Source organism: Pempheris klunzingeri, chromosome 18 (genome assembly GCF_042242105.1).
Source record: "Pempheris klunzingeri isolate RE-2024b chromosome 18, fPemKlu1.hap1, whole genome shotgun sequence".
Lineage (NCBI taxonomy): Eukaryota > Metazoa > Chordata > Actinopteri > Acropomatiformes > Pempheridae > Pempheris > Pempheris klunzingeri.
In genome coordinates, this window is record NC_092029.1 from 11,744,813 (window position 1) to 11,771,399 (window position 26,587).

The window sequence follows — 26,587 nt, forward strand, 5'->3', positions numbered from 1 at the left end:
TGCAGTGTCACCGTATGAAGGGGGAGTAACAGTCACCCGATGAGTTTTTGTTGCAAACAGCACAAGAATTGTATTGTACATGTGGGTGGTGCAATAATCTATTTAAATGAATTTGAAATATGCCCCATTGTGCCAGTCCTTGCTAATGTGTTCCAGCTGAAGGCTTTCATCAGCACACAATGAAGAGTGTGCAATGAAATGCAAAATCACTCTTGATTATTTTGCCTCTTCACATCTGCAGACTTATCAGTGGCATTGAACTGCTGACTGCTGAACATTGTTACAATGAACACTGAGCTGTAAAAATTAACCTGAAAGAATGTTTTCATTGAGCATACATTATAACAATTATTGTTATTGTTGTTAAGCTAATCAGAAAAGTGATCCTACATTTCAAGAAGTAGTTTTATTGAAACACTTCCTCTTATCGGTGTGTGTGTGTGCTGGTGCATGCATGCAAGATACACTGACTGCTACTGATTGGACAGTTGTGTCGCAGGCCATCTCTCTGAGTAACAGTTCCACCAGGCACCGTGTCAGTCAGCATTACAGCTCAGGATGCTGCTGTGTGCCCTCCAACTCCCTCCACCCTCGCCTGTCACTGTGTATGATGGACAGTTCCCTTCAACAGCTTCGCACAAACACACACTTGCACACACATGCTCATACAATCTCTTTCTCTCTGTTCTTGTCCTTGTCTCTTCCTTTCACACACACAAACAGACACGAGTGGCTGCGCACACGTGTACGCACACACATCCTGGGGCTAATTCATTATGAGCTGAATGTCTGCTTTGTGAAAGATATAGAACGAGTGCTTAGTCATTTGGAGTGGGGCACTCTGTGTTCTCACTATTTTGTGTGAGGAAAAAAGATAAGTTGCTGATTTATCCCCAAGCCAATTTCATTACAATAAAAACCGCAGCATATGTAATCCTAAAAAAAATCCTTCTATGTTTGGACAGTGAAACTGATTTCTTTCTTTGCATTACCTTCACAATAAGGACAAGGACACAGAATTTCAGGCTTTCTCATTCCCCCAATATTTCTCAAATTATGATGCTGAGCATCGTAATCGATTTATAGTAATTTAATACTGACATAAACCAACAAACAAACCACAACATTGTATTGATTAAGTATGAATAGAGGGGCTGTGAGTTTCATTTGTATGGTAATCAATAGAGTAATGAATTATGTGTGTGCTGTCAAACAAGACAAATACTCTGGCTGAGCTGAATGTGAAAGAGGTGCCAAAGAGGCGTAGCTCACTCGAGGGCTGATAGATACAGGCTCACTCTGATATACATAACAAAGACATGTCAAAATAATGCACTTCCTGACCATCCATAGCCACAACTTCAATTATCTGTCTTGCAACTATTATCTTAATGCTACATTTATGCATCTGGTTACACTGCTTAGTTCATCTTTAGTTAAAAACAGTAGATGCAAGTTTAGTGTTTTGCTCTCTGAGGGAACATAGCTCACATTAAAGCATCAAGTACAGCCACCATCACAAATATATAATACAGAAAAAAACTATATTAATGGTCGAACAGTTTAAAAACTGAGCAACCAAGGATTTGCAGACAAATAACTGAGTTAATGAGGTTAATTTAATTTACTTAATTTAATCTCATTTTAATTTTTTTTTATATCCTTCAGATTCTCTTCACATAAAGTCAGCTGAGTAAATTGGGCCAATAAACCTGCGATCCTGTTTTCTATTTCACACTTTCATAATACTTCTGCACTGCAAATCTTCCATATCCAATTGTCCTGTGCTAATTAGCTCTGTTGTATTCGGGCCATTAGTATTCTCTGTTAAACACTCACCAGATAACATTGCGTTGCAGTTCTATCAGAAGGTCTAAAACAATAATTTATTAGTAGAGAGTTAGATGAGAGGATTGATATCACTCTTATGTCTGTGCATTAAGTATGGAGCAAGAGCTGGGAGGTATTTAGCTTAGCTTAGCATAAAAAATGGAGGCAGAGGAAAACGGCAAGTCTGACTCTCTCCAAATCAGCCTGTGTCTCTAAAGCTTGTTAGTTAATTAACACTTTGTATCTTATTTGTTTAATATGAACGACAAGTTGTGGTTATAAGAAATAGTTACTGCACATAACTCTCTGTAAAAATGTAAATTTGACTGATAGCTGTAACTATGTAACCATACTACTTTGTATTTTTCTAGCTTTGCAGCCTACCTTCTTTTGCTTTTAATTTTCATAATACATTCCATGATGATATAGCATATGCAATGTTCAGCTGTGCATAATTGAACCTGTTTATTTAAGGTTGTACGTCACTGTGTGTATGGTTTAATTGTAAGCTGTCAATGGAGGGAGAGAAGATAAGCTTAAAGATAACTCTGGTAAAATACATCAAATGGCCAAAGGCAGTAGTGGAAATATTCAGGCCTTTCCTTAAAACGTAGAAATACCTCATTATGAAAATACTCTGCACTAAAATGTTATCTTAAGTACCTGTATGTACCTGGAACTCCAAAAGTAAAACTTCCTAAAACAGAAAGATGGACCCTGTGAGACTATTATACTTTTATTACCTATATTATTAGAATATTAGATTTTAACTATAATTATCAAATAGCGAAGAAAAAACATAATATTTTCCATTGAATTGTAGTGGAGTAGAAGCGCTTGAGGAAATGCACTTACTGCAATTATGTCCATCTAGTTTTATACAACAAGAGCTTATTTTAAATACCAGTTAGAAGTCAGTGATTACTTACTTGTGGCGTTGTGATGTAGTTGAGGAACCTCTTAGCTTCTTCCTCCAGAGAGTGACTCTCACTGGCCCATGGCTCCAAGTCTATGTGCCACCGAGGAGTCTGTAGTGGACACACACACACACACACACACACACACACACACACACACACACACACACACACACACGATCAAATACTAAAAAGAACATTAAAACTGACAATTAAGTAACAACAAAGTAGGCCACTCAAATAAATCCAGTACAAGGACAACAACAAAAGGAGCTTTATTCTTTCAGGTATTATAACCCACTTGTGTATAGTCACTGATGGAAATGGAACTAGGTCACAATGTGCTCAGTGGAAGATTTTTTTCCCACCTGTGTGTTTGTGACAAATAACTACTAAAGTTAATTTCCGATGTTATTTTAGTTAACTGGGGGGCTGCTATTTATTCATATGCATTCCTTGCAGCAAGGTACAGATAAAAAAAAATGTACTGCACAAAGTCCAGCTGTGTCTGACAATGGAAAAATAAGACTTCATCATCAGTTGGCTGCAGCAGCTCAGTGCTGCTGTGTGATCACATTCCTGAAACCTGGCACAGCTTTGCTTTATAGCCTGCTGTATTCTACAGGAATGTGTCTGTTTATGATTAGAGCAGAGGCAGTGAGATGGAGAGTGAACAGAGCTGTGATGATGCATGTGCTGGTTGCACAATCATTTCTTGGGTCAAACACCATGGCCAAGTGTTCATTAGCAGCTCTGGTATAAATAATCCTGTGTGATTTCACGATAGACTGCTTCCCTGCCCTGGACGCTCCTGCTTTCATCAGTGTCTTGTGGGTGCTGTAGTTTATTTTCCATGGTTATGCACAGATAATTTCTGGCTTAGCTAACAAGATCATGTTTGGGTTTGTTCGATGCTGTGGGCACATCTGGTGAACAATCTGCAAAGGCCACTGTGGTGACATCAGGTTGGTTTAGGAAAATAACCTTCACTCCCATGTTTTCCAGGCTTCCTTTTCTTCCTCTCTCTACTCACAGTTATGTGTCTAGTTTGGCTTTGTGATTTCAGACTCAACACATAGCAGTTGTGGTATTTTATAATTGAGATGGTGGCTAGGCCATCTCCTTCATTCATATGCCTGCACTACTTGTACAAATACTTATAAGTCTGAAACCATGTATATACACTCACAGGGCACAGCTAATACATTATCTATGACAGCACCATGTGTGCTATTTCCTCCTCCAGTGATGCTGATCCAGAACCTGCCAACACAGAGAATCAGCTGTCCCTTTAATGGCTGCAGAGCTGTATCCACGCAACTCTATATTCACTGTTTGGCATTCAGCCTTCAATCGATTTGTGGCATGTCAAAACATCTGAGTGCTTGCTGCGCCTCAACTCAACTCCTCCTCTCTCTTCATCATGTTATCCCTCTGTTTCCCTCTATTTCCTTTCCTCTCTTTCTCCCTCTGGTTCTGACATTCTGCGTCTCATTTTTCTCTCTTCCCCTTCCCTCTCTCACTGCTCAATGTCTCAGTTTAAAATAATTGCACCCATGATGCATGATCAACATAATTACCCTGCAGGACAAACAGGGTGATGGATGTGAACACGTGCATTTTGATCTATAGCTATTGTTTTCTGCACTTTTGGTTTTCCTGATTTACCAGTCAAATAAACAGGCAACAGACATACACACACACGTACACTATTTATTCATGCTATATCTGTTGCCTTGGCCATGACAACAGCTTGATAAAAGGAAAAATACATTCTGATTTTTACGTTTGGGTAAACTTCCACAGAGAGACTTTGTTGTTCAATTCCTTCATAAAATCTTAATTCAAATCTCATGGCAGGAAACTCTCTTGCAAAGGCCAAAGAGAACAGAAATACCAATGTCAATCAACTTCAAAACATGCAGCAGTGAGACCAGGAGATTTTTAAAGAGACAGAAAGATTGCATGTAAGTCTGGGAGTCTGTTGTTTACACGTAGTCTGCATCCTGGGGACCCTAAAAGCACCCAAAGCTCTCTGTTTCTGAGCTGCCCGTTTCATCTCCTTACAGAGTCCTCCCTGCAAAGCTCAGCTATCAGGCTCCATACATCAGCCTGATACAGGTTTGGACAGGACTACCGATCAGAGGGCAGATATCTGGGACAATGGACTCACTGCAAAGCTGCATTGCACAAGGTGGGGTTGAATAGGAGCAGCAAGGGAAAAAAGTGGAAGAAGGAAAGGACACAGGGAGGGGTCAAACGCATGCACAAACACACACATACTCCGTGAATTTTATGGCGGAGATGAAATGGAAATACTGGCAGATTTTGCCAAGGCATTGGGAGTGCGTCCAACATTTCTAGTTTACAGACTTTACACACACACTGTCAGACTAACTTGCACAATATCAGGTTTTCAATCCAAGTCTGTTTTCCTCGCGGGCCTCGATTGTTTTTCTCTTCTTGTGAAGCTGTTTGGTGAAATATAAATCCAATCTTTAACTAACAACTCAATTTGTGACTGTGCTAAACCTGAAATCATACCAGAGATTGTGTGTGTCTGTGCACACAGTCTACTATGCATGCCTATGAGGTCTTGCTAACAGCTGAATCATCGCTGAGTGCTGATGAGCTTATTGTTAAGCCCCATGTTCAGTCAAGCAACAAGTCATCTGCACCTCAGGGACATCAGAGGTAAGCAGTGTTAATAACAAACACGCTGAACATCACCCAGAAGTGTTGAGCCTCAGCTGTTTAGACCTTAATCCCATGACATTAGACATATAACTACATCCTCAGCACGAGCATTTCAGTCATTCGCCTTGACATCAATGGAAGGATGGACAATAGAAATGACTGATTAAGTTGGTACAATGATAATGGGAACTAGAAATGTCTATGTTGTGTGCGCTCTCTGCTGGAAATTTCTATTTCCATTCATTTAAAATGGAAGTGTGAAAGAAGTTGAAGTACATCCATACAAAATGCATGTGTGCCTGCTGCTGAAACATTTGAAACAGTTGAAATATTGAAAGAAGTTGAAGCGACGGTTAAAGTGTAGGTGATAAATTGTGCTGGAAGGGTCCATTAAAGTGGCATTCCTGAGAGAAGAAGACTGCAAGGTCAAGTGTATGAACTGAGAGTTAGAGTCACTTGAAGTGTAAGCACTGAAAGCTGTTATTAATTGTGTATATGTAGTGGAAGTTGTGTTAGTGTTCTTATTAGACTTGACAGGGTTTGAGGTGTCATTTGAAGTGTGATTACTGAAAGCAGATGAACTCTTGGTAAAAGAAAAAGAGATGATTAATTGAATTAATCTGGAGACAATTTTAATGGAATACATTTCACTTCAGGGGTAAAAATTTAACTGAATTGTATTCTATTAGTCTTTTATCCTATTACATCCTTCCCTTTGCTTCTCATTTTAATTCATAGGCATATATAAAGGATGTTCTTTTTAACATCCTGTCCTCTTTTTTTGATCAGTCTGCTAAGGGGCCGTTCTGCATGGCCTGCATGTCTTGATGGAGTTGGGTGTGTTAGCGTATCTGTGCCTCTCAGTCTGGTGTGAGAGGCGTGAGCAGCCAGACCAAGCATGAATAATCCCTCTGGAAGGAGAGGATGGATGGGTGAACAAGAGATGACTGGATAAAACAAGAGAGGACTGTCTGCCAGAACAATGAAGGCGGGTGAGAAGAATTGAGTAGTGGGAGGTAGAGAGGGAGACGGACAAACACTTAAAGGAGGACATGTCACTCACTGTGAAGGAAGAAGACACGCTCGACACCTGTATATGGATTTACACCAAGAACACTGAAAGTCAATACATGACAATCGATGACAGTGTGGTCACAAGCATCTGAGAGGACACAGTGCAATCAGTGCTCGAGTAAACAAATTGTCGCTGGTGTATCAGATGTCACGGAGGAGCCAGCCACAGGTGAGCTGTGTCTGCCCATTTGAAAACCATAAGGCGACAGAAGGAGTGCTGCCAAGTCAGCCCTGTCTGTTGGTAAAGTGCCTGGGTGGCTGAGTGTCAGACCTGCTGCTCATTTCTTGCAATTGCTCTCACCGGAGTCCAGATGCTTCAGAAAAATACCACCAAGCTGTGCAGTCAAGAGGCCAAAGCTTTCAGTTCAACAGCGTGTGGAACTTTTTTTTTTTTTTTAACACTACGGAGCGTCTTGAAGTGAGGAGATGTTATCTGACAGGCTATATTTTCCTGACAGCTTGGGTTAAAAACTCGACAGTACCTCTTTGCCAAATGAAGGTCAAGACATGCGATGGACAAGTGTGCAGACAGGGAAGCTGTGGTTTAATCAAACAGCTGGTAGCTGAATCCCATTAGCCTCCCCCTGATTTCTAGTGCTTGGTGAACCCAGATGAAAGAGCTTATCAGAGACTTGTGCTCCAGAGGCCTGTGCTAATGCGACACAGGGAAAAATGCTGTGTTTTGTCTTTAATGCTCACAACTTTGGTGCAATGCAACATTCAATAAAAGGTAAAAGAGCTTTATTGCTTTTGAACAAATCAGCAATCTCCAAATGTTTTTTTTTAATTTGGACATGATTAAAATCAATTGTTGTACCTTTGAACACTATGAAAACCTACTTAATATTTACATAACTGCAACGACAGATGGGTTTATAACTCAGATATTTAACATGATAGTTAACTGGCTGGGTTTGAGGCTGATATCATACACATGGCTACGAAACATGGGTGTTGATTAAGCTATAATTAAATTGGCTGGAAGAAATCACTAATAAATTAATTTCATTTCACTTTACTGTTGTTTACTGCTGTTTCTCAATTATTTCCATTTGAGAGATTTATTATGTACTAAACATGATTATCATTTGATTATCGTTGTCATGGTAGCCAAGCACAGCTTTGGCAGATAGTAGTGATTTTTAGTGTGAGTTATTCAAGTGAGAAACGATAATAACAAAAGACAGAGAATGAGATTTTGGTGTAAGTTATGATTGTCAAATGAAAGGCTGTTTGCAGTAAAAAGTTACTAAGAAGTTTATCAAGTTAATACATGAAATAATGAGATAAAACAACAACATACGTGTTTACAGGTAAAATTCTGTTTTAAATACTGTAGGTTATGTCCTTTTCTTCGTTTAGTCCGTCTTGACGTACACATAATGTGTCTGTTGTGTTCCATAAGCAGCAACAGCTGTGAGCTGTATTCCTTCCTGTGCATCAAAGGACATTTCAATTTTCTTAAAATTTCCTGTGAAATTTATGCCATTGACCTGTGGTTTGAGATTAGCTTTCTGAGAAATTCTTGACAAGGGCTTACATTTTCTTACCACCCACCTACCATGAGGTAGGTAGGCCAAGAGGCTGTTATTTGGTTTCTTACTGTCAACAATACTTTTCCAACTTCGCTTCTGTCTGTGGCAATCTGCCCCGAGCCCATTATTCCTAATGAATACACACTGCGTACTGATAAACATTTGGTGCACTAGTGAGCTTTAACAGCAGCAGAATGGAGCAGACTCAAAATAAACTACACTGTTCTAAATAATGAAGGAACATGTTACCCGGTGCAATGGTGTGGCTAACTGATGTATTGTTAATAGCTGTTGACAGTAAATAATAGAGTGCTATGAAATCAATCAGCTATATCAGGCTTTGGCAACAGAGACAATAGGATGAATGTTTTGTTGGTTTTGGTCTTTTCATGGGATTTGTTGACAATAAGAAAAATGTAGAATATCACGATCCTCATCCTTTAAGGATTGCAAAAATTTTCACAGAGAACAGAGTTTATCATAGACAGATCAGACCTGTTAATCCGAATAATATCCCTGCTGCATGCTGGGTATTTAGAGCAGCAAAAGTAAAGGCTATCATAGCATATCATGTTGAATGCATATTGTGTTATATCAGTTAGTGACACGCCAAACATTGCCAAACAATGAAAATTATAATATTAAGAGCATAGTAAAAAGTGTCTATGTAACAGATTGATACTTATAGCATGGCTGTATAATGCATACAGAGCAGGATAATCACAAAGAATCGGCCTCACTAAGCTCTATCGTTCTGACTAATCTGGGAGATGGGGAGACTGGCAGTCGGACCGGACCAAGCTGTCTCCACTTCCTGTAGTGTCATCTCTATTCCTCTGGCAGGCCTCGCTCACCGGCCAATCCCAGCTCACTGCCAGAGTACAGCGAGAGACAGACAGGCTATAACAGAATTAAAGTGGAGGATTACGCTGATCTTTTTTAATAAAGGCAGTAATCTCCGAAGAGTTTAGCCTCAGTCTCAAAGGCATGAGTGATGCTGTGGAAGAAGTCTGTGGAGGAGTGGAGAGATTTTAAAGCGGGGGGGGGGGGGTGGGGGGGCGGGTGGAAGTAGCGTGTTTGTGTGTGTGAGGAAGAGAAAGAGAGAGAAATTGGAGGTCGAGGCGCAGATGGTGTAGATCGAGGATGGTGTAGATCTGTACTGTTTTTTCTTCGTAAGAGAAGTCCCACAAACCCACGTCTAGTGTGTAGTTACTGCAAGACAGTGACTGTGAGAATGTGTGTGTGTGTGTGTGTGTGTGTGTGTGTGTGTGTGTGTGTGTGTGCGTGCGTGTGAGTAAGTGAGTGAGAGAGAAAGTTGAGGCTTTTCATTCATGCTCCACACACTGTGTTACATTATAGAGCGCACACTCTCTCATTCTTCATTCTGTAGACTACTTGGAGGCAGAACTATCTGCCCAAGTGCTGTAAATCAAAGGCGATCGAAGACTAGTGCGCCTCCATTATTGCTCTGCAATTTGTGACATCGCCTACATGGCAGCATCATTTTGTGTCCAACTAGCTTAAATCAAAGCTGAACTGTGGGCAGTGCTTAAACATTTTGTCAGACCAAAGTTGCTTTTTCCTGTGTATTTTTGTCCAACACCCTCAATATACTGTGCTGTGTCCAGAGACCCATGTCAGTCCTTGTTGCATTAAATGTGCAAAGGTGTGGCAGATATGAGGACATTTTTTTTAATGTTTAATGAAACGCAGAATTCATCAGAAGATGGACAAGGACAAATGGTGAAAAATAATACAAAGCGATCAGTGCTGCTCCACTCAATGGCACAAATTAAACTCCTTCCAGCTCTCATGTTGCAGTGATTGCTGCTCATTTCCAGCTCTGTCTTTACATTGAATGTTAAGGGTAATCAAAGACGACCATGTATGCACTCCACAGCAAGAGAAAGACATGAAATACTAAGGCTGTGCAGATAGCAGTCATTTAAAACAATGTATGCATGGAAGGCATGTAGCTGTCAGAGCCACATACATATCTGTGCGGCTTTGATATAAACATGATCTAATAAAAAGCCACAGTGGGAGATTATAGCTGTTATAAAATGTACCAAACACTGTCCAATGCTGTGCGTGGTTGTTAAGTAAAGGCATCTGTGTGTGTGACTTGATTTGATAAACCTCCATCAGTTATATGTAATTTCCAGTTAACTTTTAGCACAAGTAACAGCTGAATAAATAACCTGTCCTCCTTTTTCACATGCACTCATACATGTCTACACCCACACACACACATATCAAAACATGCCTAACATTAGTCAGTGTGTTCTCTGGAGTTCTTTGACTCAACATCACACACACGCCTTCAACTTACATCTCCATAGACCTGGCTGTCTTGGAAACAAACACAGTCTCCTTTTCGTTCACATCATGGTAACTTCCCTCACACACGCGTTCATAAATGCATGCAGACGTACACAGATGCTCCTCTTCATCCCTACGTGGACTGAAATAGCTGTGTAGGAGATGCAGCTCGGAAAAAAGGTGACTGACACATCTGAAGACACGTTGTTATCTGTTTTGAGCAAATTCAATCGGGCCCTGCTGGCCAGCATCTCAAGAGACAGATGGGGTCTTATTGTTAACAGGCTTGCCGTTAAAAGCTCTATGCGTGTCTCTGAGTGTGTCTGTGGAAGTGTGCGCCTGTCTTCCTGGACAGCATCCCAGATATGAGATCTGTGTTTGATGTGTAGTGGGTAGGAGCAGAGGGAGCACGATGGGGACCATATGACATTTATTTCCTTAGATGGAGCTGGAAAAACAGAGAGAGTGACTGCGAGATGGACAAAGACAGGCGTTAATTTTCTCTCTCAGCTCATCAAGTCATTTTTGTGCCAATTTGTCTGTTTCTTTCTTACTTGTGAACGATGACTGAATATAAAAATGGTAAGAAATTGAAAGCGATGGCAAAGTAGATGTTTAAATTTAGCCATGGCATAGCATAATTGCCAATATTCATGGTTGTTTTGTGTTTCTAACTTCATCTCCCTACACATTAATTCAGAAATAGTACTAAATGGCACTAGAAGCCGTTTTTTTGCTCGTAATCATAGAGGAACCACTTTCGGTGCTATATAGTATCTATCGTTAAAGGTGCTACAAATAAAAACCTTTACCCAACTAAACTAAACTATGCTGAAGAACTTCCTAAGAATCATCATTTTTGTGTGTGTATTCTGAGCCATGTTTTCCATTTTCATTATTAATACTCTTCTATCACTTCTCAAATAAATACTGCAGATAGAGTGAGAGTGAGAGATCAAGTGGTAGAAATGTTCTTTCCCGACAAGATTTCAAACAAGGCCTCGAGCAACAACAAGCTCTATTAATCGCACTTGAGGTCCACTGGCCCTCGCGTTTTCCCTCTCTTGCTTTTGGGGCAAAGTGATGTCTGTTGTCTTTGTAACCAGACACAGGTAGCTAAGGTGCGCGTCAAATTCTACTGGAATGAGTTTCTGCTACACAAACAAACCTTTTTGGTGACACACAAAAGTGCCATTTGCTAGAAGAGGGTATTCATGGTCTGTTTGAGTGTATGTATACATGGATGAGGCAATGTAGGTGAGTGGCAAAGATGGGAGCGAGGGCGTCCATTTCAGAGGTCAATGCACTCATTCATATCAGCTGGGAGGGAGGCTGAGAACTCTCTGGAATGTTCCAGACAAGGCGTCCATGTCTGAGGGGAATATTGTGCGAGCGAGACTCTGGACTTGACAGTTTGACACTGACTTTTCCCCCTCCAGTGGGAGTCTTTGTCTGATACCAGTTAAAGCACACAACAGACCCTCTGTTTATCCAGTCAATAACATAAAGTGCATGGGCTGGCTTCCCCATGCAACACATGGTTTTGATCATTCTGTTTGAGGCAGGGTTTCTCTGAATCCACACTTAAAAGTTGGGATCACAAGCTGTCATGTCGCAAACCAAGACTCAAAGCCAAAGTTTAGAAAAAACAGAGTTTGAATGGGATCCATAATGTTCCTACTCATGACACAATAAAAGTAGTAATATCTTCTCAGCTCAGATCTTCTCATGTCTAAAAAGTGTGTAAACCCTTGCTTATTGCAATTGAATAGTCTTATGTCTGTAAACTCTGCAGAGAATGGGTGATTGATTATCTGAAAGGTCTCTTTGTGCTTCTTCCCCCCATAACTTGGCAAAGACTCCAGGCCGGCCTGTTTTGTTTGCTTGGACTTGGATACTAATCTTGCATTGAGCAAGCAAAGCTGTGTGCCTGTGTAGAGCTGTTTATTTCTCCAGGGTGGTTGGCGTGTGCATAAGGTGTGATGCGATGTCACCGTGGTAAAATGATCCAAAAATCTTTGGAATCAAAGGGCTTGTATGTCTAAACTTTTTTTTTCTTTCTCCGCTCTGATCTGCCTGCAGTTATTACACCTCGCTATGTACCAACATGCAAGCTGCTTTCAAGGTGCCTGTGATCCTAAAGTATGAGCTACTGTTGCCTTTGAAATAACACTAAAAGGATTTGTAAATTCTGTACTCAATGTGGCATTTGCAGACAACCATAAAGCAAAAGTTGCATTCTTGAGTCAGCTGAGAAGATCAATACCATTCTCACAACTGTCTGTTAAATATGAAGCGAGAGCCATTAGACAGTTGGCCTAACTTTGCAGACAGAATGAAAGCAGGGGGGGAAACAGTGGGCCTGGTTCTGTCCGAGGGTTGAAAGGTAACACGTTATGTTTTGGTTATATGTGCACTGATGCACTGAGGTTGTCAGGCAGCCAAGGGAAGCTCCATCAATGCTCTTGGCCAAAAAATAGTTAGTACATACCACCTCATAAAACCCCATTGTGGCGTTTTGGCACTTTGGTTTTAGTGAGGATTACACCAACTAAATACACTATGGTATGTTAATTAGTGAGCTTAAGCATTGATTGTAGGTCGCCAAGCTACCTGTTTCTCTCCGCTTACAGTCTTTGTGCTAAAAGTCAATTAAGTGAATAGGCATACTATTCCTTGAAGCTTTGATGGAATAATTAGCACCATGGCAGGTTTGTATGTTGAAAACTCGCCACTGCAACCTTTTTGTCTACATTTGCATTGCAGTTTTACCTCTGGTGCTCTAGCTTTACACTTATATTTCAGGCAATTCAGTGACTAAAGACAACAAATGTCACTTCAAAAGGCCACACATTTTCTTAGGCTTGAAGACTTCTTTTGTAGAATCAAACACAATGAATGTATAAATAATCCAAGCTGGGAGGGCAACTACTCTAGGCACTGTTTGTAATGGATGAAATTTTTGTCTCGAGGAACAGGGAGTGGAGCGTGACCGAGGTGACATGTCATCTTCCCAGCCGTTGATTTCTTGTGACTTCCTGGTTCCCCGGATGCCTCAGCTGGAGGTTAAAGATGCCTGAGAACTGACTCCAGTCACACCTTTGGGATTACAGAAGTCAACCCCTCTCATTCTTTTGTAACAGCCTCTCTCTCTCTCTCGCTCTCCCTCTCCCTCTGTTGAGCCGAGGTCTTTCAGACGTGACCAAGGTCACTGGGTTTCTGCATTAGAAATTCCACTGGGGGCCAAGAAGTGGCTGGCAGTGGTTGGCACGGACAGCACAGAGTGGCCTTTTCTTTTATCGCTTTATCCCAACACTGAATTAATCAACATTCAGGAGCAAAGTATTAATTTCAATCACACTTATGGTTATTTGATTAAAAGTAATTAATACTTTCTTTTCAGATAAATTAACATGTATCTCATCTAATCAAAAGAAAGATGTTGCTCTGGCTTATTGGTGTTTTTTGGTGGAATACATCAAAAGTGTTCTGTGAATTATTCGACTCAGAAGGCCATAACACTTTATTTAATTCCCCTCTGCTGGATTCCTTTCATTTTTCTTTGTCTAGAATGCCAGTGAACTAACAGAAACATCTAGTTTGTATCTCTGACAGTCTGTCTCTGAAGCCAACATCAACAGGATGATAAAGAAAACTTCTAATAGGTGCTGTCTCCCACTGTGCGGTTGTGTAAAACAAGATCTGAAAAGATCATTTATTGCATGGGGTGGCACAGATTACCCTTTTGTCATCACAACATCACTGGATGATCATTTCAGCGGGCTGTCTCACATTATAAAATCTTCTAAAACTGGGAGGCCTGTCTGAAAGGATGCACGGTTCCACTTTGCTTCTTTGTTATGATCTATGTGCTGCCTGCCCGTGGGCTTTGAGGTTGAGTGTGTGTGACATGTGAGTGGCAGCTGGCCTATCTGGAAGAAAGAGTGACGCTGGGACAGAAGCTCTGCAGCGCTCATGCACTCACAGTACCTTCAGTGTATTATGGGATGCTGTGGAGAACAGGCAGGGGGAATTGATGAGGTGGACATGCAGTGAAAGGGCTATAAAGGTAGCCCTTTAACATGAATAATTCATTTCTACATTAATTTGGACACGTTTGTGTGGCTTCATTCAATAGCTTGTGATGAGAAGAGTGACTTAAGAATAAATCATTCCCACGCTGCTAACTGAACATATTGTATTCAGAAAAGCAAGAGAAAAAGAACATTTGCTGGGTGGCACCAGGGAGAAGAGCCAGCAAATATCAATGTTCTCCTTTTGACAGGAGGCACTTGGACTTATGGGAACATGCTGTCTTAGATTTGAGCAAAGCCCCGTCTCACTTGTGGTTCTAAGCACTAATTTCCCCTTCCTGAACTGTCGTTTCACTGCAGAGGAAAGTTACAGACTCTGAAGTTGTTTGACTATATGAGGAGTAATGAGACACTTGTTGCAGTTCACTGCTAGGTCAAGATGGCTCCTGTCGTATTTGCCCAGCTACTCTTTAAACAGTTGAGCTCAACTGTACGCAATAGCTCAACCACGCAATCACAGTGTTAGCCTCATGAGGCTGCTTAATATGCATATTTTCTAAATTGGAGGGTTAAGTTATTTGAATTCTCTGAGATGGGAAGCAGGAAGTTGCATAACATTAAAACAACACAAGGATTCTGGGTTATGGTCCTCAGTCAAGTTACAATTCTGAGACATGCATGTAATAGTTCCCATGTACAGAATAGCCAGAAGTGAAATGTTGTCCACAGTAACCTATATGATTGTAAGAAAAGATCTCACTGGCAATGCTGGTTAAATGTAAACGACAGAACTGAGAAACCTCAGAGCTTCATTGGAATATCAGGACGGCAAAACCTCAAGTGTACAAAGTGGGGCATGACATGATCTTGCAAAAACCCTGGAGAGAGACACACTTACCTACAGTAGCATCTTGTCCATGGTCTTATTTTCAGCTGCAATACAGGCATGCCTCTAGTGATGGCAAAGTCGGTCTGCTGGCTGGTCAGTCTCAACAACTACTGATTGAACTGCCACGGAATTTGGTCACTGCTGCTGGGAAGCAAATATCAGCATACTAACACGCTAAACTAGGATGATGAACAAGTTAATATCACACCTGCTAAACACCAGCATGTTACCATTGTCATTGTGAGCATGTAAGCATGTATTTAGCCCTATAACTACAGCCTCAAACAGCTCCTAGTGTAGCTCTAGACGCCTTGTTGTGAGCTATTTTTCCTGCATATTGATTTCTGGAAATGATTCAGAGCATACACTGGTGGCACTTGCTTCTCACATTCAGGCAGGGTAACAGCAGCACTTCCTCTCCCACCAATGGCAGTAGGTGAGCGTGGGAAGTAGTGTCATGCAAATTAGCACATGGCATCATCCGGTGAATTCTGGTGACTTTTTTTTTTACTTATGGCAGCTGGTTGACTTTTTTTCTACTTGACTTTTTCAGAGTTTTCTGCAGGTTTCAGCCGTAGAGATAGACATGCGTTGGAGTGCGAATATACTGTGTGTATGTGCGTCACTGTGACTTAAGGGCAGTAGCCTGTTTATTACTGTGTTAAAGCCAGGAGGCTGAGTCATCAGTGCATGCTGTGTCTGCTCTTCTCTATCTCTCGCTCTTTGTGTCTGTGTCTCTCTTTCTCCATCGTTCCCTCCCTTCATCCCTGCTGCTGTTGTTTGGCTCAGCACATTTCATGTCTGTCTGTAATTTACCAACTCACCCCTCTCCTCTTTTCCCAGCGGGGAAGAATGCCTGCAAGAGGTAAATGGTTAAAGAGGATGTGTGTAAGTGTGTTTATGTGGGATGCCTGACAGCTAAGAGATTATATTTCCTCTAGATTGGTTATTGCTAAAACAGACCGTTAGGCTGTGTCTCACAGTGAACACACACATTATTAAGGGAGAGATAATTTGTCAGCAACAGTCGGTCCTGTCACCTATCTACACTACAGCTTCTTGGATGACTTGAAACCAGCTTTGCCTTTGTGAATGTTTTTGCTTCATTTTGCTCAGACACAGCCTCAAAGCTAAATATATTCATTTCTTTGTATTTTCTTTTTATAAAAGTTTTGGCATTTTCAAACTGCTGCTGTTGTGCTTGTGAAGGTGTGTCACCCTGTAGTTGCTGCTATGCCATAAAAATGCCACCAATCAACCAAGCAATGTGAAAGGGAGAATATTATTTACTGGCGAGGTGTCTTCGGGTGGCATTATTTCAGTTTTATTTGTGTTTGAATCAGCTTTGAGACATTAATAAAACTTCATATATAGATATAGATATAGTTCCAACAACTGTTTGAAGACAGTGTCTCTAACCATAACGCAAGTGCTGATTTTGGCACTTGCCTCAATAAACCAAACTAATGGAATACATTAAATGAATGATGATAAGAACATACATTTCAGCTGTGAGGTCAATTCTGATATGAAAAATAAGAGCAGGCTATATTTAAATAGATGCGCTCAGTCGTCATTATCGTAAACATGTCATTTATCTCACTTTAACCTCAGCAACAGCTCAACCTTGCACATAAGTAAATAATATTTAAACACAGAAGTCAGATTCCCTCTAAGTTATGGGGACGGCAGTGTACATCCAGAATGTTTGCTAAGTTTATAATGTTTTATACAGAACATATTCCACAAGATTTGATGTGTCATGTACTAATATGTAATATGATACTGTGAAATGTGATATATTCATGAAATAGAGTTGGTGCATGGTTCATGTGAAATTTGAAAATATACAATTCAGTGACAGCTGGGTGAACTCCATGGACCTTGAGGTGAGTTTTTTTCTTTTCTCATCTGCTGTTTCCAATGTATTTTTGATTGGTTTATTTATTATTGTGGTTTTATTTGCAGACAGTGCTTATTTGCTCATTATTTTGGCCTTGGCTGTCTCTCAAGCCAAACTTTAGCTTCCAACAAGCAATATTTTATTTGACAGTAAAATATTGAGAATTTGAACAAACTGACTTGTCATATTCGTCACGTAGTTTTATTTCCATCACCTCTTCCTCAGATACACTTTGGGCTGTAACAGTAATACTGTGATATTTACATAGGAATAATATTGTAATCATCCACGTTTGCCATAATAATAATAATAATAATTTAAGGTATTCTGTTTCATCACCAGTTCTCTAAACGCAGAAGTGGACACTTTTTCACCTTCGCCTTTTGAAGACCATCATCACCATGTCACGCTCGCAATTTAAAACAAATGGAAAACACAATAGGAGATGAATAAGAAAAGATCTGACTCATGGGAATGCAACATAGAGGCGATGTTATTTACTGTAGATGTGGTAATAACTGTTGCAAAGCCTTCCACTGGTTTGATTTACAGCAGCTCATAGACAGACAATAGTGAGGTGCAGTAATCAGGTTCTGTTTATGCTCTGTGGTAACGCAAAACTTAGATTTTCTGCAATCTGTGGCAGATTGTTGACAGCACTGATAATATTGTCGACACGCCAAACATCATGGCAGTGTAACAGAAATACAAGATAATGCCAAATGTTTATAAGTGTATGATCACTTTTGGTGTGAACTGATATATTCCCCTTTTAAAGGCTGGGAGAAAACCTTCAGAATCTCATTTTTAAATGAACACAGGCTAATCTAGCAAACCTATTGATATAATACAGAATTTCTTGAATCAGCGGGTGCTTAGAATATCATTAACACTGTACAAAGCTGCACTGGTGTTTGTGGAAAACATCAGCCTGTGCAAGTTATTGTCTACAAAGCTATTTTTTCAACTTGCCCCCTGATAACTAAGCTCCTATGGGAGTGTTCTCTTAAGTCCCTCCGTTGCTATTCATCATGGTCACTAGAGGCGTCCTTGTCATCTTCCTCGCAGAGCAACAGTCCTGCCTTGCAGCCCATTATTTCATCATGAATATACGCCGAGAGGAGAGATCAGGGAGCAAGAGGGAAAGAGAGAGAGAGAGAGAGAGAGAGAGAGAGAGAAATTAAAGGGAAAGAGAAATATGGGTTAGAAGTGGAGGGTGGGACTGAAGTTTTAAATTGAGACAGACAGGAGAGATGAAAAAGCAAGAGGGAAGATGAGAGCATGAAGAACGGGTACAAGGTAACATGACAGAGCAAAAGAACAACAGCGATGAGCAGATGAGAGCCTAAAGCAAGAAAAAGTGAGAAGAGGTGTAAAGTTAAACGGCAGCAGCATATGACACAGACATTTCATCAGGGCCCCTCCAGGGTATCTGATATGACAAATTTTGTGTTAAGAAGCGGGGATAGTGAGCATATGGTGGTATGCAATATTGATGGCACAAGAGTGCCCATCTCTCTGTGTGGCATAATAGCCTTGCAGTGATTTTCATAGCATTTAAAACTCCTCAGTCTCTAGTCAGTTTAGGCATTAATGATTTAAAGATAAAAGCGAACAAGCATTTCTTATCCCAAAGTAACAGAAAGAATAAATTCATTACAGAGGAAGACTATGGGGGGCTGAAAGAGAGAAGAAAGCAAGATTAAGACAGATTTGTTGTGTGTTTGTATGTGTGTTAGACAGAGAGAGAGAGAATATGATGTGCTGGTGGCGGGATTGGGGAAGGGAAAACAGTAGTGAATGGGAACAAATGGGAGATGGATGGATGGAGAGATCAAATGACAAAATAAAGGCCAAAACAAATAGTGGAGATGAATCAAAGAGGCAAAAATAAAAGGCCCGATGAGACACAGAAAGAGGGAAGTGGGAGTTATGTTAAGCCGGCGCTTTAACACACCCTTCACGTGTCAAGGGTCAAGCGCCTGGAGTGTGGGTATGTGTGTTTGTGTATGTGAATAGCTGTGTTTGCTCCAATAGACACTGCATCTGAATGGCCCTTTGTTAGAGTTGACTCTGGATAGATTTGCAAGTGATACAAAACAGCCAGAATAGTTTGCGTGACAGCTACACCTGTTTAAATTGTATACATCTATCAAAGACAAAATGAATGCAGGCAGCTTTGTACCGGCAGAAACCCTGGTTACGAACTCTCTTTTTCAACTTCAAAGCTTTTCAGAGGCTTATTGAACATATATCGATTCTGCTGCATGTTCTTCCTTCATCACCCTTCTGGGATTACTGAGCTTTAAGCCAGTGACTCACAGAGATGGAGTGAAAGCTCCTTATTGAGCCACTCTGTCTCCTACTGCACTGATTTAGGATCAGATAACCTTACAAGAATCTTAATCGCAGCAATTAAGAACTCAGAAGTGCATGGGATATTAAACATACCTTTTTGTGTGGGCGGAGAGGTGGGCAGCATGGTGGTGAGGGGCCCTCTCTGCCTTCATCCCTCTTCCTAGACGGGCTGTCCTTCTTTGGTGTCCGTACATAGGAGATTCTCCTTTTAATGCCTCTGTCCTGCTCCTCTGCTTCTGCAGAGACCTGTTTGGTTCTGCTTTGTTGGCCCCAGTTCTGACCAGGCTGGGTGACGTGTCCTGATGCCAGGGGTGCAGGTGCTCCCCGCCAACCCGTCTCCAGGTAAACATGAACACACACACACACAACAGTGAGCAGAATACCAAAACGCAGGAGCATTCCCCGGGTGAGTCGCTCTCTGCCCATGTCCATCCACTGTTTTGTCCCCTCTGCGTCTCTGACTCGCCTCAGTCCATCTTCTTAACTGACAGTTTTGTTTTGCCCTTTTGCAGTTTCTATCCCATTCTCCTTCTTGTCAAAGAGGTCTCCTTCTCTTCTCTTCTCTTCTCTTCTCTTCTCTTCTCTTCTCTTCTCTTCTCTTCTCTTCTCTTCTCTTCTCTTCTCTTCTCTTCTCTTCTCTTCTCTTCTCATTCCCTTCAGGTCCAAAGTCCATTAAACCAAGAGCAGTAAGTTAATGAACCACGAACATGTCAAGAACACCTCTGCTCATAAATCAACACATGCGTCTGCGCCTGTATCTCAACCCGAAAGATTTTGTGCATGCTAAGTGTGTATGTGTGTGTGTGTATGTGTGTTTAAAATGGGGCTCTGCAAACAGATCCAGAAGCACAATGTGTGACGCCCTCTTTGAAAACTTTGGGAACTCCCTCCTCACACTTGCTAGTCCCCCTTTCCCCAAACATACACGCCCCTTTAATTTACTTTCTTTTTCTTTCTATCAGACTCACATCACACACACACACCCCCCCCCCCTCTGTTGATCTGCCCCCTCACTCGGGTTGCCGCCCCACAGACTCTCAGGTTACCATGTAACTCTAGCTATGGGCAGGGCCTGCACCACGGGCCCATGCAGGTCCCTCTCAGCATCTGCGAACAAGTCGACTCTCAATGTGGCAGCTCAGCCTGGATTTGCAGAGTGGAAATATTGTTCACATTTGTGCTCAAGTCTTGAGTCAAGATTTCTTTTCTTTCTTTCTTTTTTTTTTGCTGCAAAATTACACAACCATTTTAATACACGTATCAGTTTCTGACTATGATTCATTTTCTGCTGGTTGCGATACAAATAAATAAATAAATAAAATAATAATACAAATTTAAAAAAAGCATGATCCAGAGCTTATCCAGTACTGTATGCATTCATGAATTAATTGTCCTCTTACTGGCACTTATTCAGTAGTTCTTGAAATCTCCGGAAACTTGCTGAAACTAACTTCTGTGTTCTATTTTCCTTGGCAATAACTCTCAAAATATTAATTTGTCTGCCAATACTGGCCTCATTGTCTTCTCAAGTTACTTAATTAACTTTGTCATTGATTTCCCTCCAAAGACCGCTAAATCTGCTGTTATTTATGAACAAATTAACATTCAGAGACCCCTTTTTGTGGGCCTTTTTATTAAATATATTATTGATATTTTAGACTAAGAGAGGACACATCGTTTATCAGGCCTGCCAAAGTGGATTGTTTGTGAAGGGAGACTGCTCACAACAGTTCCCCTTGGATGAAAATGCAGATTTGCCTGGCTTCACAGAGCATCTGGATCTAAGAAAAAAAAAGAAGCAGGATAATGATAAGGCTGCCTTCATTCTGCTGTCTTAAATGAATGATAAATTTGGGTGGTTGGATATTGGCCTATAAATAGTTCTATACTGCCCCCTTTGGAGTAAAAAGAATACCTCTCCTGGCTCTCTAGGAAGGGCACTATAGGTTTACTAACACACTGGTATATAGACTGGATTTGAATGCAAAATTACAGCTCACTTCCTCCTGATCACTTTTGCAATCAATCATTTACATACATATATTTACATACTGACAGAGGGAACTATATTATATTGGCTGTACTTTAGACAGGGCAGTGGTTAGTGCTGTTGCCTCACAGTCCAGAGACATGCAGCTTATGTTAACTGGTGACACTAAATTGCCTGTAGGTGTGAATGTGAGCGTGATCAGGATGAGGATAAGCGTTAATGGATATTGAATTAAAAAATGTATGAATGCTACATTAATAAAATTCTCAGTCAAAGTATGTATGAAAAGCTTTTTTAAAAATTATTTTAATGATTTTTACACTACCATTCAGCGCTTAGTCTTGTTGCCATGGGAATGATAAACTGCTATATTATATATATTCTATATTCTTTATATTCTATAAATAGAATATTTGGGTCACAAACTGTCAATTCATTTGCTTGTTTTTTTTTTTTTTTATCCATTCATCTATTTATTTGACACATGCCAGATCTGTATAGTTTTCTTATCTTAGGAATTCATTTAAGTGCATAAGTATAGGTGGTTTATTATAGTTGTCTGGGATTAAACATGGTTCTGACCGAGTATGAATTATCTTAATTTAGTTACCACCTCCTTAAACACTTCAAACCAGACTAAAATAGATGCCAGATACGTGGACAACCTCTGCTGCCACCCAGTGGTTAGTCATGAACACTTATCGCCTCCATATGGAACGGATTACAACATGAAGTGAGTCTGTGAATGCCTGAAGTGATGTAGGTCAACTGTAATTTGACTGTAATGGTAGTGGAAGCAATGAGAACATCAAGAAAGAATGCACCCTGTTAATCTGATCGTAGATTAATGAGGGAATGAAGCAGAGCAACGATACATTTGAAAATATTGCCAAGCCCAGATTCTGTCTGTTTTTTTTTACACGTGTGTGTATGTACAGCACAGACTCTGTCAATGTGGGCATGTGTGTTTCAGTTGTGTGCCTACACAGTGAAGAATCCAACAAAATCCCACAAAACTGTGCAGAGTGACTCAGAGACACATGTTGTGTATTGCACAAAAAAAGACACCATGTCTCTGTTGTGGCTTTTTCAGAGTGAATGCAGAAGATTTTTTTTCTCTCTGTCGACAGCGTTACACATATTGCAATCATTTGTTAGGATTGACTAAAATCTGCTGCCACATGGAATGCATTTGTGTCTGGACCCCTTTTTCCCCTCTCCTCTCCTCTCCTCTCCTCTCCTCTCCTCTCCTCTCCTCTCCTCTCCTCTCCTCTCCTCTCCTCTCCAAAAATAAGGTCCAAAGAGCACAGGTCATGTATACTTGATCTTTGCTCCTCCTTATTTAGCAAAAGTCAGGGAAAGGTCAAACAGAGGTCAGGCAGAGGCCCACTGTCAACTTCACAGATAACTATCAAAGGTTACTTGTAGGTTAGCGACACACAGAAAATGGTGGTACTCCAGCAGATCTCCAGCGGTCCTTTGGGGTGACTGAGGTGCTATATAGCACCTCTGCTGTACAAGAACCTGTTAAGCCTCTGTATGGTTCTTTAGAGGTTTTCTACAGGCTTTTCAGCTTGGTTCAGTTTAGTTGGGGAGAGGTTTTTATTTGACAAAGGTATAGCGCCTTTAAACACATGTCCTATATAGCATCAAAAGTGGTTCCCCTATGATTACAAGCCAAAGAACCACTTTTAGTGCTATTTAGCACCATTTTCTTTTAGTTTTGACTGTTTAATCTTGATGACAAAATATTGATCATACGGGCAGAAGGGTCAAAAGAGTGTTAGAGGTTAGGGACAAAAAGTAAATAGAGTCTTCTGGGAAAAAGGATTTACCGACAGAACAACAATGGGAAACAATGGACATGGAAGAATGGAAGAAAAGTGTAAACCTAGCATTGGCTCACACAATGAGTGTACACATGTGTGTTTACAGGCTGTAAAAAGATGCCAGGTGAGGTTAACGGATCAGAAAATTCCTTTTCAGGTTTAGGAACTCAAGATAAAGAGGGCAGGTTAGTTGCAGGTGGGATTTACTCAACGCTATCTTGTAGACAAACAGCAGGTCCCCTGATATGTGCTGTGGTGTATGCAGATTTCACAACACACCAAGTAAAACTAGATGAAACTGGACTCAAGTAGGTCTGTCTGCTTAGTAAAATAACGGCCTCTTTTCTGTCTGGAGAGCACGCTGAAACCCGGGCAAACTTTGAAGTCTCGCTCAGTGGGAAGCAGCCAGTTGTGGCAGGAGCAGGGAGTGTGTTTGCTTTCAGCTGAGGCCCAAAATACCACAGTTGACAAAGTCTGATTAAAAAAAAAAATTTACCTGCACATTGGTCCACTCAAACCCAGAATAATCCACATTTAAAACTTTGTACACTGTCGCTGTAATCCAATCATAAAAAACAGAAAATCCACAAAGTTTACAGCCCAGCCACAGCTAAGTCACTGACTGACTGAATAACACCAGATTGGATGAAAGTGTATATCTGAAGCCACAAAACAAGCACTGCTCTACCTCAGTTTCTTTCTTCTACACCTTCAACAAACAACAGAGCAGAGCAGGACGTGCAAAAGCAAATGTTCGCCCCTTCAACAAGGAAAAGCACCTTTAGTCCTCGGTGACAAATGACGCAAGGGTTTATAAGCTTCCTCTCAATACTGTGAAAAAACAAGCAAAAACAAGACCAGAGGTGGACTGCAAACAAAAGCTGCCAGGTCAGAGGGCGGTGAGAGAGAGAGAGAGAGAGAGAGAGAGGTTAAAAGCTCTGCAAAATAAATGGAACCCCAGTGGTCACTGTCAACGGTACACACTGGATTTACGTCTCCTCAATTATATAGCCTGCATATTATAAGATATTACATATAATATATTAAATATATAAGAATAATTACAGAAAACAAATAGGATTTTACAGTTTGTCGTCTCTAACACCACTTTCTTGCATACAGCCGCTTGTACTTGTTTGATTTTTAGCAACAACATCTGTCTGTGCCATAAATCTCTTTTTATGGTCAAATATTTAGACCATAAAAAACTTTAGAATGTATGGGGTCGCCATACATTGCTTGTGACATCCAACCTTTTGGTATGCAAAATCTAATTTAATTTGGAGGCCAGAAAAGGCCGGTGACTCTCTGAGTTGTGTTTGTTTATGATAATCAGACCAGACTCTCGTTAATATTGTGTAAATGATTTGTTGGTGTTTAAATGCTACACCCAGAATATCAAATATTAAAGGAGACATTTTGTTAATTTCAGGCTTGCACACTTTCTTGTGTGCATGAATTACCTATTTCAATTACACCGCTACTGTTTTATTATTTCCCATCGGACAAAGTGGAGCAGATGGCGAGTCAGTGTGATGGCAAAAGCAAACACTGTCACAGTTTGTATTTGGAGTCCTGCTGAATCCAGCTGAGGCAAAGTACTTTACGTCAATACAGCCATAACTACTGCACATATCAATTATTAATGAATGGCTTTAGTAGGAACACTTCCAGAAAAAGACACAGAAAGGTTGGCTTGAAGTTCAAGAGACTTTTGTGTCAGGAATTAGCCTGCAGTTTTTGGGATGGTATCGTCTAATATCCGGTGCAAACAAGAGTGAGTAATCTTGGATGTCGACGGTGGCACCAAAGTGCATCTTTGGCTCATTAATACTTAACACAGGTTCATGCACACTTGCATGGATTCAAATGGACAGTTATCCACACACACACACACACACACACACACTCAGGGCTAAGGCTACTAAAGTACATTCTGGCTGAATTTATGTAGCATAAAGTGCAGTGCAGTTACAAGCTGTGCTCATCAGGTCCCTCATTTCCCACATTAACACAAATAAACACACACACACACACACACACACACACACACACACACACACACACTGCTTTCTCTTGTCTGAATTCATAGCAAACTGAATATTTGGGGGTTTGAAATACTAGTTGGACAGATGTCCAACTAAGCCAGATGTCACTGTCACTTACGCAGCTGATTGTTAAATAGTAAAGAGATGTTCCAAGGAATTGTGATGGACATCTATTACTATTTTCAGACTTTTTAAAAAAAAAATTGCAGCAGAATCTTTTTTTTATTAGGGACACAGAAATAAGTACAGAAGTATTCACCCTGAAGGGCCTAAAAGAGGAAGTCGACCTATTTTCTAACATCATTTTACCAACCAATCAGTGAATTCTTTAATTCTAAAGAAAATAATGGGCAGAATTATGGATAATATAAGGAGGTTAATTATGCAAACAAAGATTTAGATACAGGCCTATAAACATGAGGAAACTTTTAAAGTTTTAGAGTGAGCTACAGAAGCTAAAAGAAGGGATGACAGGTTCACAGATTAACTTTGACCTTGTGGCGATTATGAACTCAGCAGCTCATTACCACTACTCTTAAACTGTAAACGCCAGTCATATTCACAGCGGCTGCTTGTTTCAGCAGCTTTTGAGAAGGTTGATTCTGACCGGAGTGACTCTCTTAAAATATGGCTCCATGATGTCAGAGGCCCAGTGTGACACTTGTGGATGTTATGCTGGGGGACTATTTACAACAGAGTAAGCAGCTCTGACAGCACCTGCATCACTGCGTAAGGGCTGTGATTAAGTCACATGTGAGTGAAACGATCAGGTATCTCCAAAGTGTGTTTAAATGCTTTGTGGTCAACCAAAATAAAACACTAATTATTTCATTGCAGGAGTGTGTGATACAATCAAGGCCCCATTTATATTGAGTAGAAAAGTCCGAGAAAAAATAAAAAATAAAATAAATAAACAGCAAGAAGCGCAACTTCTCGGCGTTCCAACACATCACCATCTCCTCCACCGCGCCTTTCACCCGCTATTTTAGCAGGTGAAAATCCTCCCCTGTTGAGTTTGCGCGCGCGCGTGTGTGTGTGTGTGTGTGTGTGTGTGTGTGTGTGTGTGTGTGTGTGTATGTATGTCTGTGTTGGCAAATGTGAGTGTGTGCGCCCCTCCTACCCTCTCTGCTCTCTGTGTGAGCTCACAGTTGAACATTTGGA

General features: G+C 40.7%; 1 protein-coding gene across 2 annotated transcripts in view; it reads right to left on the reverse strand.

Moving 5' to 3' along the window:
* The window catches only part of mettl24 (methyltransferase like 24), a 60,662-nt gene extending 40,307 nt beyond the window's left edge, over window positions 1-20,355 (reverse strand). For both annotated transcript variants that reach the window (XR_011585629.1, XM_070848913.1), the window contains exons 1-2: window positions 19,653-20,355; window positions 2,760-2,858 (exon numbers count right to left, since the gene is read on the reverse strand). Coding sequence is in view for 1 of the 2 variants with exons in the window: in XM_070848913.1 (XP_070705014.1) it covers window positions 2,760-2,858; window positions 19,653-19,991 (438 nt within the window). In the remaining variant the exon portion in view is untranslated. The remainder of the gene's footprint in view (window positions 1-2,759; window positions 2,859-19,652) is intronic.
* Window positions 20,356-26,587: the final 6,232 nt, after the last annotated feature.